At 38.1% G+C, this 13,543-nt stretch overlaps 1 protein-coding gene across 1 annotated transcript in view; it reads right to left on the bottom strand.

The window, feature by feature from the left end:
- Window positions 1–230: 230 nt before the first annotated feature.
- Window positions 231–13,543, bottom strand: part of ZMYM2 (zinc finger MYM-type containing 2) — an 87,901-nt gene continuing 74,588 nt past the window's right edge. The window contains exons 18-24 of the mRNA XM_053969748.1: window positions 12,635–12,729; window positions 11,508–11,676; window positions 10,441–10,592; window positions 6,407–6,521; window positions 5,081–5,332; window positions 4,589–4,709; window positions 231–1,959 (exon numbers count right to left, since the gene is read on the bottom strand). Coding sequence (XP_053825723.1) covers window positions 1,767–1,959; window positions 4,589–4,709; window positions 5,081–5,332; window positions 6,407–6,521; window positions 10,441–10,592; window positions 11,508–11,676; window positions 12,635–12,729 — 1,097 coding nt within the window. The 3' untranslated portion in view covers window positions 231–1,766. The remainder of the gene's footprint in view (window positions 1,960–4,588; window positions 4,710–5,080; window positions 5,333–6,406; window positions 6,522–10,440; window positions 10,593–11,507; window positions 11,677–12,634; window positions 12,730–13,543) is intronic.

Genomic DNA, 13,543 nt, shown 5'->3' with positions numbered 1-13,543 from the left:
TGTTTGAAAAAAACAAGGGTTAATGAACTAAGTTCTTAAGTATTCACTCACAAAGGGAAAAGTGCATTGAAGCTGTTGGTGATCTACTCACTGGTGCTGTGTTCTATTTCTTGATTTCACAGGAAGGGTAATGCCACCAGAAAGAAATGAAAAATTAAGTGTGTACATTTCCATCTCCATTTGAAATAGTGGTATATCTAAAATGAATACATACTCACAGACACACAGAATAGCAGAAATTTAAATAAACTTGTTTAACAAAACAAAGCAACTGAAGCTTTATTTATCTATATAGAAAGATGCATCCTTATGTGCATTATTTTAAGCTAAGGAAAATGAAAAAGCCATGCAGCCCTTGCAAGAAATAAATCCTCAGGTGGTAATATATATACATAGAAAGTTTCTCCTTTAGTAGATGATTCCTCTCAACAGATAATTAATGCCATTTAGGAGAGACTTAAGCTTATGAGTTCTTTATAGTAGAATACTCTACTACATTTTTTTCAGTACAACAGCAAAACCATTGCTTGAACCACCATATTGTTTGTATTAGTTAAATAAGAGCAAGTAACAAAACTTAAGCAGTTAAACATGTATCTGGAAATCAGACTACTTAAGTAAAGTGAGAACAAGGAAAGGACAGAGAGCAAATGAAAGGATTTTCTTCAAGAAAAATTATTTTTCAACTTGTTGCAACTTCACATCTCATATGGCTTTTGAATGGAGGCATTAGTTAAAAGAATCTTTCCATCCATAGTCAAGTATTGACTGTATTTAAATACAGCAATGCAAGGACAAACAAGCTAAAAATTTAGCATACCATATTACTCCATGTAATGTGGCATATAACCCCTTTCTATAAGGCTACAAAGGACAAATTTACATTAATATGAGGTACTGGCATTTATGATTGGAAAAGTAAAGATGAAAAAAGGATAATACAGCATTGTCATCAGACATCTCTTTTTTTTTCCTTTTTCTTTTTTTTTAAGGGACTTTTGGTTTTAATTTTCCTTTTTACAAAATACGTGTCTTGATGACCACATGCTCTAAGCTTATATTCACTTATTTTTACATATATATTTTATTTGTAGGGGCAATTGAGAGAGAGTCACAAATAATGAAAGGACACTAAGGTTTTAATAAGGGCAACAAAAAAGTGTTTTCACCAGAATAGATTCACATTACAGTACACCAATATTGACAGCATTCTCTTTTGTCTATTTTTGGTACATAAGATGGAATCTCTCTACATAACCTTATAAGGCTTCAGTAACTAAAAAGTAAAAAACCTATTAGTTTACAATTCATTTAAAAATTCTGAAAGACACAGCAAGTTCTAAACTTTAGTAGTGCTACCCATACACAACCATCTGGTTTAAGAAGCCATTAAAAGAGCCTCCTCCAAGGGAGCTTCCAACAGCAGAGTTGTGCAACATGGATGTATCTTACTACAAGGGGAAAAAATTACACATGGCACATTCTCATTCATATTTTGCAATGTAAAAAGTTACAAACATACCTAATCAAATAAATAATAAAAAAAGAATCTGAAATGTGTTTGTTATGCATCCTAAAACCACTACGCAGAATAATGGAGACTTTCACTCACAAACTATTTACATGGTAATACCCGGGTGAGGGTACACACTGCTACAAAACTCATAAAACAAAGGGTAAACTTGAAATGTTTTCCATAGTAAAGGTCTAGCAGCATGACTATATTTAATGCTGTTTGTTGTCTTGACAGTTTTTGGAAGTTTGTTTTAATCTATGTCTTCATCCAGTTCATAATTGTCTTTATCATAAATATCTTTTACTAAAAGAACCCGTACGAGCATATTTTCCAAAGTGTTGCGGTCCAGTGAAGTGGCAGTGTACCAGATGGGGCTCTCCGCCGACACGGAGCACTCTGGCTGCAGATAGAACATGTCTGTCCTCTGGTTCAGATTCTGTGGGCTACCAGGAGGAAAACACAGGGGGTTAGAAACACAGCCTCACAGGACAAAACAGTACGTTAGCAGCTCCAAAACCTAGCACAAACAAATTCTAACTGCACCCAGGCAAGTCACCAAAAAAAGCCCAAACCAACCAAAATGAAAAGGATAATGTGGAGAAATGTAGTCTTTTTGATGGAAGGAGCCATGCCTGGTCTGGCCCAAACCCAGCCAGTCCCACATCCGCAGAGTCCCAGATGCCTGGGACTCAGCAAATATGCAAGAGATCACAGACTCTTCAAAAACCTGCAGATCCAGGTCTTGCTAAACCAGAAAGTACTTTCCATGATTTGCAAAGTAGGCCCAATTACATCAATAATTGCTCACACAATTGTTGGCTGATGTGGCTACCTCTGAATGTAAAGCCTGGGGTTCCCTTAAAAAGCCAAGGATGGTAGTTCTGAGATGCACAGAAATGTAAGCAGCTAAAATCCCTCCTCCTCCTGTTTCATTTAAAAGATTGGTTGTTATAAATCTTAATCCCTTAAATCCTTAGCTGCTATATTACGGAATTACATGCAGCTCAGAAACATCCTTTAAGACACTAGAGAAGACTCCTTTCAGGAAATCCTAGCAGTTCATCCATTTAGGCAAGTCTCAGAAAATAATTTTCAATTCTGAATGAGCAAATGATCACTCAAGCTCCCTCCTTTGCAAATATTGCAGACTTCAGGAGTCAACTATATTTCATGTTTCTTCAGTAAAAATAAGTATTTTTACCAGCTCACCTTCCCTAATTGGTTGATAAGATTTCAGGTGTTGCTCTTCACCTGTTGGAGTGATTGTCAAATTGTTTTGCTCTTATGTAAACCAGATCAAGAGTCAGATAAGAAGTAAAATATGGTTGTTTAAAATAGTCTAAGAATTTAAATATTTTAACCTCCCTCCTACTTGACTGAAACAACAGTATTTTCATAGGAACAAGCAATCTCAGAATCACATAATCAATTAGGTTGGAAAAGACTTCCGGGATCATCAAGTCCAACCTGTGGCCCAACACCTCCATGTCAACCAGACCGTGGCGCTGAGTGCCACATCCAGTCTTTCCTTAAACACCTCAAGGGATGGTTACTCCACAACCTCCATGGGGAGCTCATTCCAATGTCTAATTACCCTTCCTCTGGAGAAATTTCTCCCTAATGTCCAACCTAACCCTCCATGTGCAGTTTGAGACTATAATGAAACAATACAATGTTTCAAACTTGTGAATGAAAGCATCCTGAAATTTCAGCTACAGCAGTCTATGGGTTGCCAAGTATATTTCACACAGCTGGCATTACCTAAAATTTTACAATAGTTTTTACGGTGTAAAGTATTCCATTAAAATTATTTCAACAAAATTAAGAAGCAGAACTGAGAGAAACAGTCTTGCTGCTTTAGTTAACAATGGTGACCAACATCTGCAAGACAGCATGGCTTGAAACCACATCATAACTGATGCTCCAAATGGGTTTAAGAGCATTCTTTTCCCCAAAGTTGAGATGTTCCTCCTAAAGAAAAAAAAATTATGTGGTCTCTCCCACATAATGACAGTGACTGTGTAACTCAGTCCAAAAATCCAACTTTGACTTTTTAATGACATATCCTCTCCAAATCATGAAAGCAGAGAAAGTGAAGGCAAAATCCCCCTGCAACAACCAGGACCGACTGAGTTTTTGAAAAGTAGGTGGCTGCTTTTCAAGCAAGCTCCTCTTTACTTGTTTCTCTCTATAACATCACATGCTCATATTTCTGCTGATGCTGTGTGCGAGCTCCTTCTTCACCTTTCAGACCATGATGCCATTTCCTAACACACACTGAGTCTCATACTTGATTTATCATCTTGTATATACCAGGTGATTTTATTTCTTTGGTATCACTTGCCCTCATTTCCTTTAGAGTTACACAGAACATTAAAATCAGTCACTTGAGTGGCTGTTGCAGTTAAGGAAAAGTACTTTCCAAGAAATCTTGTTTTCAAGCTTCCAAACCACTAAGCTAGTAAATTAATTTTTTTAAGAGTTGCCTAAACTCTTTTTTTAAATGTAATAAATTCTGCTTCCTTCCTTCCTTCCTGCACAATTAATTGTGGAGATTGGATGGAAACAAGCTAGTTCTAAATCCTGGGTTAATGCCAGTAGTTATTTTCCTACTACAAAATATTTTAAACATGCTTCCACACTGGGTACCTCAAAAGCATCTACATTTCAGGTGCCTGATAGCTTATAATGAAGCAAATCTGTTGTCTTAACCCGATTCTTAGTGAAGAGATGGAGACCACACAAACAAAATCCTCAGTAGCAAAACACAGATCCCTTGCTGGCAATTCTCTGCAGAGATACTTCGTATTGCCAGGTAAGAAAACTGAGTTGTATTGTTATTCCCAGATGGAGCCCTTGGCAATTAACACTGAAGTACTCCACTGCTCCCACACTTTATGGACACCTTGTCCAGATACAGAATTGGAGATTTCAATACTTTCATTTAGGTATTTTTCAGAAGATTTCAATCCATTCCCTTTGCTTGAGCACATTTCATGTTGCATCAAAACAGATCCTTTCTGGACCTGGTTTACTCTAGATCCTGTCTGTATTACCCTGTATCACACTTACCTTTTAGACAGATAGCACTCAAACATTTTCACAGGGCATCTAGCTGGATCGGATGTGTTTTCAATTTGTTCAAATACTGGAACATCATCTTCATGTTTCCTTTTCCCAGTAGCAATTTTATCTTTAAGAAGAAAATCAACAACATCTAAGCTATAACTTGAAGTTATTTTACATTTTTCAGTAAAATTCCCCATAAGTAGCTCACCAAGTACCACAAGGTGGTCACCACAACTGTGCAAATCTGCAAACTGGAAATGCCACCCCCAGCCACAGCAAAGTCACAGTATTTCACATGGAGACAAGGGGGCTCAAATTAACACAGAGACCTGGTAGTCTCCGTGGACCACACACTCTAATTAGAGTTCTGGGAGCTGAGAGCTGCTAGACTTTGTATGCAAAGGCAGAGCTCTGGCTCCTGGCCAGGTGCCCAGATGTCCCTCAGCAGTGCCATGTGGATGCTCCTGCAATGCTAACTTTGAACTGCCATAGTACCTTCATTATCAGCTCTGCACAGGGAAGACACTTGATATCGAAGACAAGCTTTGCTTTCCATTGTTAGAGGATTTTTCTTCCACTGTCTAAAAACAGTGCCAAAAGAAAGTCTTAAATGCTGCTCCACTGTTTTCAGGCCAAAATATTTAGTGTTAAAGTAGAACAGAGTATTCAAAAGAGCAACAGGTGAATGTGATCCTAGCTGTTTAATCCTCCAAAGGTAATCTTCTTCAACTCGAGAGAATATTGATCCTTGGGAAAAAAGCATAGTAGAGAAAGTACAATACATCAGCCTATGAACTGTCAAAGTGCAAAAAAAAAATCAAGTGTTTTTTACTGTGTAAAGCAACAAAATTACAATGAGAGAAGCTGCTGATAAAGTTATTTATTTTCATGTTCACACTCCCCAAACCCATCTATTAAAGACACTTACTGAGACAGTCAATGGGAAATCTCAGTACAGGCAATTTCAGAGAGGACACATTTCTGTTTAGTTACAACAGCATTTCTCACATGCAACTCTCTCATGCTATTTCATAGAAATTAATGTTCAATGGAGTAATCTTAATTCCATCACAAAAGGCATATTTTTGAGTTCATTTTATTCTGCTCAGGTTAAGGCCTCCAAACACTGTATCACCTTCTTTCTTATTACTAATAAATATCTCACTTGGAAAGCATTCCTGGACCATAACAGGATGCAGGAAGGGCCCAACACAGAGGCTCTCTGGGCTGTACTGAGAGAAGCCAATATTGAGAAAAGAAGAAAGAATCCTCAAGTGAGGATTGTGAAAAAGATGGAAGAACAGCCAATTCTGCAGTTCAGCAGCATTGTTCTGCTGGGAAAAATTTCTTTCTCCATGAACTGATGATCCTTCTAAGCAGAAGACTCCCTGCAAAGAGTCCTCCTAATCCAGGTGAGAAATTCTAGAATACATTACTTGTTAGCCCTACCTACATATAGTGCAGTGCCTGCCTGCCTGCTACCATCTGGGGGGAAAAATGGGCAAAAAAGTAAGTTCAGGTCAGGTAAAAACTACAGGTCAAAGAGCATTTTTAAACTTTCTCTCCTAAAGATGGATAGTCAATTTTAACAGTCAGTGGCAAAACCAACTTTTGTAGCATGGATTACCCAGAAACAAGACAAATAAAACCAGGTACAGTTTTAAATTAATTCATCTAATTCTATAATTCTTCATCAACTGCTATTGCAATGCATAACATATACATACATACATACACACACACATACATATATATATATGCATGCTTAAGAATACATAACTTTTAAGAGATGAAAAAATACACGACCAAAAAGAAAATTACCATCTGGAAGTATGCTTGGTTGCCAACTTCGAAGGATTTTATTTAACTCCTGTTCAAACGTCTGGTAGACTGGATCGATAAATATGTTGTCTTTCCGATTACTCCTATATAGATACTACAGAAAAGAGAGAGAGACACAGTATTTACAATTCCAGATTAGAACAACTCCTGTGCTACACGGTTCTTTTTTTTCGTAACTGGGCTGTATATTTTTTCATAGCTGTACTGAAAAGCAGTATCTAAAAATAAAGCTATGCCACTTTTCCAACATCTAACAGGTAACACTTCCAATATAACTGTATGTTGTAAATTTCTAATGGGATATGAATAATAGTGTAATTATAACTAACATTTTTCTCTAACATTTCCTGTGTGCAACATTGTATGAGTGAATGGGGAGTCATTAAAAAAACCCCAACCCACAAACAACGAATTTATCTTTTTCTCCACCTAGGCCTTCAAAAAAAAAAAAAAAAAAAAAAACCAAAACCAACCCACATTTAGCAAGAGTCTGCCCTTTTAAATGTGAACTCCAGACACTGACGAAACCATCTTCAATATGAAAATGGGAGAAAAAAAGCCACCCATATATTTGTGGTAATAATTTAGAGCAATACAAGAAAGATGATAGGATGGTGCAAGGCACTGGCCTATTCTGCAATCTAATTATCTTACCACTCTTGACCTTACAGACAGAAATTCTTTTGAACCTTTACCAAGAATTAATGGCTGAGGACTACTATTTGACATTATCCCCTCTGGAGACATTTCTAAGAAAGGGAGTATTGCCTTCTTAAATTTTCCACTTCAGGGTTATCTTTGCAAGAACATGCCTGTTAGTGAATACAGTAAAAGTGACAGACAAAAATGCATTTGCTTCTGGAAATGGCACCTATTTCTGTACCCATGCTTGAAATCACATTAACCACAACACTTACAGGTGATCAGGGTTCAGTACATCCTGGCCTCCTTATCTTTGCACTTAGTTTTATAATAAGGGCAAATGAATGAATACACTTCCTGCAGGTTTTCAACAACATTTTCATTTAGATAACTATTTTATACGATAACGTTAACTAATTCCTCAAAGCACAATATTCCCCCACATATGCTTCTTTCTACGTACACCAGTTTTGATTTTATAAAGCAATTCTTAGCCAGATAATACAACTCATTGTAAGCTTCAGGTGTTCACCCTTCCATTCCCTGGCACATTTTTCCACCACGTATTTTTCTCTGGTTTGCATTCAACACTCACACTGAATGCTGGCAGTGAAAATGAAGACTGAAAACTGATTCAAAACCAATCCACACACAAGCCTGTGAGAACTCAACTAAAAATACTTCTTCCTGTTTCAGAGTAAGTGTTGACTAAACCCTGGCATCCCCAGTAGAAGTCTGAAGCTCCCCGGAGCACCGCAGAGTCTATAGAAGGATGACATTGTGCAGCAGGGCAGACTCCAACCTACCACCCAAACCTGCAAACCCTCATCCCCAAACCACCTTGCTCTGCTGCTCTACAAACCCTACAGGGGCAGGATGAGCACAAGCCATTCCCACGTGAGATGAGCTCTACTGTAACTGCAGTGCATGGGAAGGAGCTGGATGAGCCTCTGAACCCCACAGTGGAGGACAATAGGCTGAATCACTGTCCATAGCGATTTTGTTTCTCTGACCTTCAGACAAACATCTGCCAAACTCTATCAACCTGCCCAAACAACCCCATTACCAGACATACAAAAAGCAAGGAAAAAAGCCAAACCAAATCCCAATAATCCCAATTAGGGACAAAGAATGAAGGCCATGATGGAACAAAGGAGCACTGCAGGCTAACACCTTCCTCTAGATGAACCCTCTCCACTAGATGCCTGCCTGACCATGCAGCAGCTGTTATTTCTAAGTCTGATATCTTTCAGGATCACTACTTTAGGGTTATCAAAACCATTACTGAACCACTTCTGTATGAAAGCAGAACAATTTCAGCTCCAAATGAACCTGAACTAAGAAACTGCACCATCTCACTCAGGGATTGGTTTCCTCAAACAGATTTTACAGTGCTTCCTTTAGGAAAAAGCTGTTTTACAAACTTAAAAAACAAAACTACCAACTTAGGACTTGAAGACTCCTGGGTTCGAACCACATTCTATCCATGACGGAAAGCTCCAAACTGAGTGTGTATTTAGCCACAATGAGTGCAGTAATGCTGGTGGAAGGGGAATGTACTTTTTTACTAGCCTATGGTTCCTACATTCTCTTCCTTTGAAGAGAAATTTATTCTAAGATAGCAAAATATTAATGATCTTTGGCCCAACTGTGGCCTTAAATGGCATAACTTAATCTCCTCTGAGCCTCTTTCAAGTTCAACAAAGCCAATACCTTTTATGAAGTAGAAGACAATTTACTCTCTTTCAGGGTCAGGGCTGTCAGATGGAAAGGACTAAGCAAAGTCTAGAAGGCCATGGAGTTATACTGTGCGTTGTGACAACTGCATTGCATTTAGTGTACCACTAGCTTGCTTAAACATGTTTCTTCAGAAGGGTGGAACACCCCCAAATATTTACCATTCACACACAGATGATGGCTGCAGCCCTTCACAGCTCATGTTTCTGTCCCTCACTCGCTATCTGCCTTTGTGAAATGCAAACTCACCAGAACACAGCACATCTTCCTACCAGTCTGGCCAACAAATCAGGGCTGTTCACTCTGCCTGAATTAAATACTGGACATGAAGTATAAGCAGTAAAATTACAGTAAAATGTTTCAGCATGGTGTATATGTATTAGGCCTCATGATAATTGTGGCTGCCACACAAACTATGGTTCTGAAGAGCTGAAAAAAAAGATGTTTTATACACAACTAGCTTTCATGACTGACAAAATAGACAATGTCAAAGGTACAAAGAGAAAGATTAAAAAAATATTGAGTTCCATCTTATAAACACATACTTCCCTCTGTGTACTGTTTATTTGCTTAAGATAAGTATTTTCAATTCAACAGAAAGGTACAGAGAGACAGTGTATCATGCAAGTGCAGAAGCAGAAAGCTAGCTGAATTTGAAACACACCTTGTAGCAATATTGACCAAAAAGCCACTGACTAAAATCAATGTTTGCTTCTCAAGTTTCAACAATGAGGCAAAGATAGCAACTAACTTTATTTTTGCATACTTGCAACACAGGAAAATAACTGGTTTATTACGTATTTTTAAAATATTTAAATTTTAAAATTTGTTACTTGATTCGAGTCCTCTGCCTCAAGTATGGAACAGTTTAAGTAGAACTGCAAACCCTATGAGCAGCTTGCTTTCCACATCACACATATCTTCTATTGCCTTTTAACTTGAATGAAATTTTCTGGGCTCTCAGCTCTGAATACTGCTTATTTTGCCTGTGTTTTGCCTTATGTAGCAAAAATTAAGACAGCCCTCCCTGCTTAAAAGATCAGCTGTGGAACAGATTCTCTAATTACCTAGTGATTGGTTATTGCCTTCACATCCATTACATCCAACCTGACTCCTTCCTATCTTACTGTGTGTAAGACAGTCAACATAGCAGAGTTTCCTGCACTCTATCCTGCCTGTCCACAGTCTGCAATACTCAATAAAATAGACCCTCCCCAAAAGACACTTAATTTAGGTTGTTTCCTCTATATGCTAAGGAACTGAATTAATAAAAGGCTTAGAGATCATGCCTTGTTTCATTCTGTTTTTACATTGGACATGTTTAGCAAACAAAATGAAGCACAGCATTTGAGAAGACAATGTAGCTTTTGATTCAGTTAATTACTTGCTTTAACCCAGCAAGAAGCTCAAAATTATTACAATACAACAATTTATGTTTGAATTTTCAGGATAGGTCTGAAAACTCATTTCCTACACAGACAGCTTTCTACAATGAAATTACACAGCAGCCTGACCACAGCCATGTATTAAGGGTAGCTCCTAGCCAGTAAATCCATGTTATCTCCACTCTTCTACTGAAATGGGTTACAGTCAAATCAGCAGCTCCATTTCCCATCTCTACAGCCTCTACTAACCTCCTGAATTCCAAGACACAGATAATAGATGCTGTCAGGTGCATAGTTCTCTCCATTAGGCCTTCGAATTTCATTGACAAAATGTGTCAACCCATAGTTTAACTCAGCTGAAGTATGTGATAATAGATCTTCCTTTAATTTCACAGACTTTACTGTAAAATAGAGAAGAAATGCTACATTATACAACAGAATTGTCACACAGTGAAGGTGGGATGGGGTACTTTTTGACTGGAAACTGGGAAACTGGCTTGATGTCCTCTCCATTGACCAATGAATGAGACTAAAATGTACTAAGCAGTTAAAATGTTAGGTCTGTATTAAAACAATCAAGGCTCCCACAGTAAAGTTTAGTTAAGCAAATGCAGTAACACCTGCTAACAAATGTACTGTCATGCACAGCTCAGGATGACACAGAGGCAGCCCAAGATGCTGCAATGAAGCCAGTGGTGTAGAGGGGCACCTCCACGGGAAACAGCAGTTTCCAAAGACCCAAGAGCACAGCACAAGGGTGCTGAGATGCATGTGGGAGCTGAAGAACAGCAGGAGTAGCAGCAATTCCCCTTTTCCCCCACAGTACAAATGTGTACAGAGAGGAGAGCTGCAGAAAGAGCAGCATGGCTCCAGGGGATCAAAGGCCACCTTGTGCCAGAGCTCCACAGCCACGAATGCCAGCCTCAGAGGAAGATCTCCTTACAGGACCAAGAGTAGGACAATGTCCCTCCCTTGCCATTTAGAAGCCCAGAAACAGTGTGAACTCTGAAGTGAGTTAGAATATGAGGAAAAATAGGATGCAAACAAAAAATTAAAATGGTCACAGAAAATCAGAATAGCCAAGAAGGTGGTGTCCTAGCTTTCATGAGAAGTATGAGACCCAGCATTTTGAACCAAACAGGAAAAACTAGGAAGAAAAGAGTTTGGCAACTCTGTGGTAAAATAATCTCAGTCATGCTGGAAACGTTAAGGACATGAGAAAAATTCTATCAAAAATTCCAGCTGAGAATCACACAAGTATGGCAATTCTCCCTAGCAGGTCAGAAGCTGGATGCCAGATTTTTGGAAATACTTACTTGATTTCAGTTCCTCTAACTCTGGAAGTGCTTCCTCTAAATGCCGGGACTTTACCCAGTGCTTCCATGCGTTTACCCCGTAGGCGTATTTGAATGGAAAGCTGCACTCGGAGTTCTCGGAGCTGTCATCGTGCGCCTGGTACTCCGACACGGCTTTCCTCTTCACGCCCTGCCACGGGAACACACAGGCTAAGGCCACCAGCAGTCCCACCAGCAGGGACACAGAACCTGGCACAGCCAGCTGCGGGCCAAAGTGCACACTGAGCCTCACTGCACTCACAGAACTTCCTCGTGTTAATGCACAAGGAGCTGAAGATGTGACAAATCTGTGTCACGGCTCCACTCGTAGGCTCAAATGAACCCTTTGCCAATGGAAAAGGCAGCACTGGTTCCAGATTAAGGTATGCCCAACAGTGGATATGGAATAATGTCCAGTGCATAACAGCGAAAGATTAGACTCCAGATTTGATACTAGAAAGACCCACTTATTATTAGAAAGCTTTAGTAGAAGTTGGCTGTTTATTTTAAAGCTGCAATATCTACTGCAGTTATTAGAACAAAACCATTTCAACTTTGTGCCAGACCATAGGAAACTATTTCTTGGTAGTGGCCTTCTAAATAAAAGACTATGGCTAATTTGCATCCAACGTCTTAACTAAGATTGACTAAAAATAAAATCTGGGAAAAATTTTTAAAACTCTTTTATAAAGGAAATACTATGGCTCTCATTATAAACCTTGGTAATGCCAATGTTTTTCCATCTTACTATCAAATTAAACCAAGACACCTTTGTTCAAAGTAAAAGGTAAAATAGCATTGCTAAGAATACAGTAGGTATATACATTGGCACATTCCATCAATAGTTCTAACACTGTGAAGCAGAAACAGGATCAGAATTTACAAATCACACTCCTATCAAATTTAACAGCTATCTGCAACAGACATACCACTGAAATAATTTTATTACTTGAAATGTATCAATTTATGTCATAAAGATAGGATATTAGGTATGAGTAGATAGTAACACGCTGTAAATCATTACCAGAACTTTAAAAAAAACAGGATATTTTTTCCTACATAAGTTTTTTGTGCTTTTCTTTATATTTTTAATAGCATGAAAAAATTACCTTCTTTTTGGACCGAGGCCTTGGCTGCTCCTCATATTCTTCACCAAAAACAGGAGGTAACAAAAACTCATTTTCTGTATCAAGCTCCTCAGTTGCTGAAAATACATTAACAGAAACTTATTTCTAAGTGTCTTTTAAATAACACTGCTTTGAAATAAAAACAATTAACTATATCAGTGTGCCTTAACATAAGGTGTCCACAAAGGCACACAAATAAATACAACCAAAGACTGGATTTTGGTAAGAGGAAACAAACCTATTTTTGTATTCAAACCAAGACAAAGCTGTCAAATTGTATTATCTGAAGTTGCTAAGGCAGAATTTCTTACTGTAGATTCTTACATAATGTTTACTGCCCAGGCTGTCTTTGGTATCAAAGATTCTTAGGTACGGTGAGAATGAGCAGCTATGACTGGAAAAAATACAAATTCACTTAGTACATGTAGTTTTGTTGTATTTAGATGATTTATATTTATGTTTTGTTATTTCTTGTAGCACATTAAACTTCATTAAAAACATTAAGAATCAGAAGGCAAACTCCTTCAGTGAAACTGGTTTTAGTCTATATTTATACAAGTGGTGGAGGTCTAGTTCATGATGGATATTACAGTTAAGTTTGGTAAGTAGATGTATGGCAACAGCTCAAAATACTGTTTATTTAACATTTCAGGAGCAGGATAGAGGACTCTTATTTCAGGCAATGTTGAGGAATGAGACAACATATGAATGGATTTAGTGTTGCAAGTCCCACCTTTATTTACTTTACTGAAGATGGTTCATCCCTCATTTAGCCATCAAAGAATGTTTTCACTCAAAATTGAATGCTCTTCTGATAATCTGATTTCACCACCTTATTTCTCATTACACTCTTCCAGCTGGTGCAGATGAAACAGCACTTACATGCAGAGA

The sequence above is a fragment of the Vidua macroura genome, chromosome 2, assembly GCF_024509145.1.
Source record: "Vidua macroura isolate BioBank_ID:100142 chromosome 2, ASM2450914v1, whole genome shotgun sequence".
In the NCBI taxonomy this organism is placed as follows: Eukaryota; Metazoa; Chordata; class Aves; order Passeriformes; family Viduidae; genus Vidua; species Vidua macroura.
This window is presented reverse-complemented; position numbering and strand designations above follow the sequence as displayed.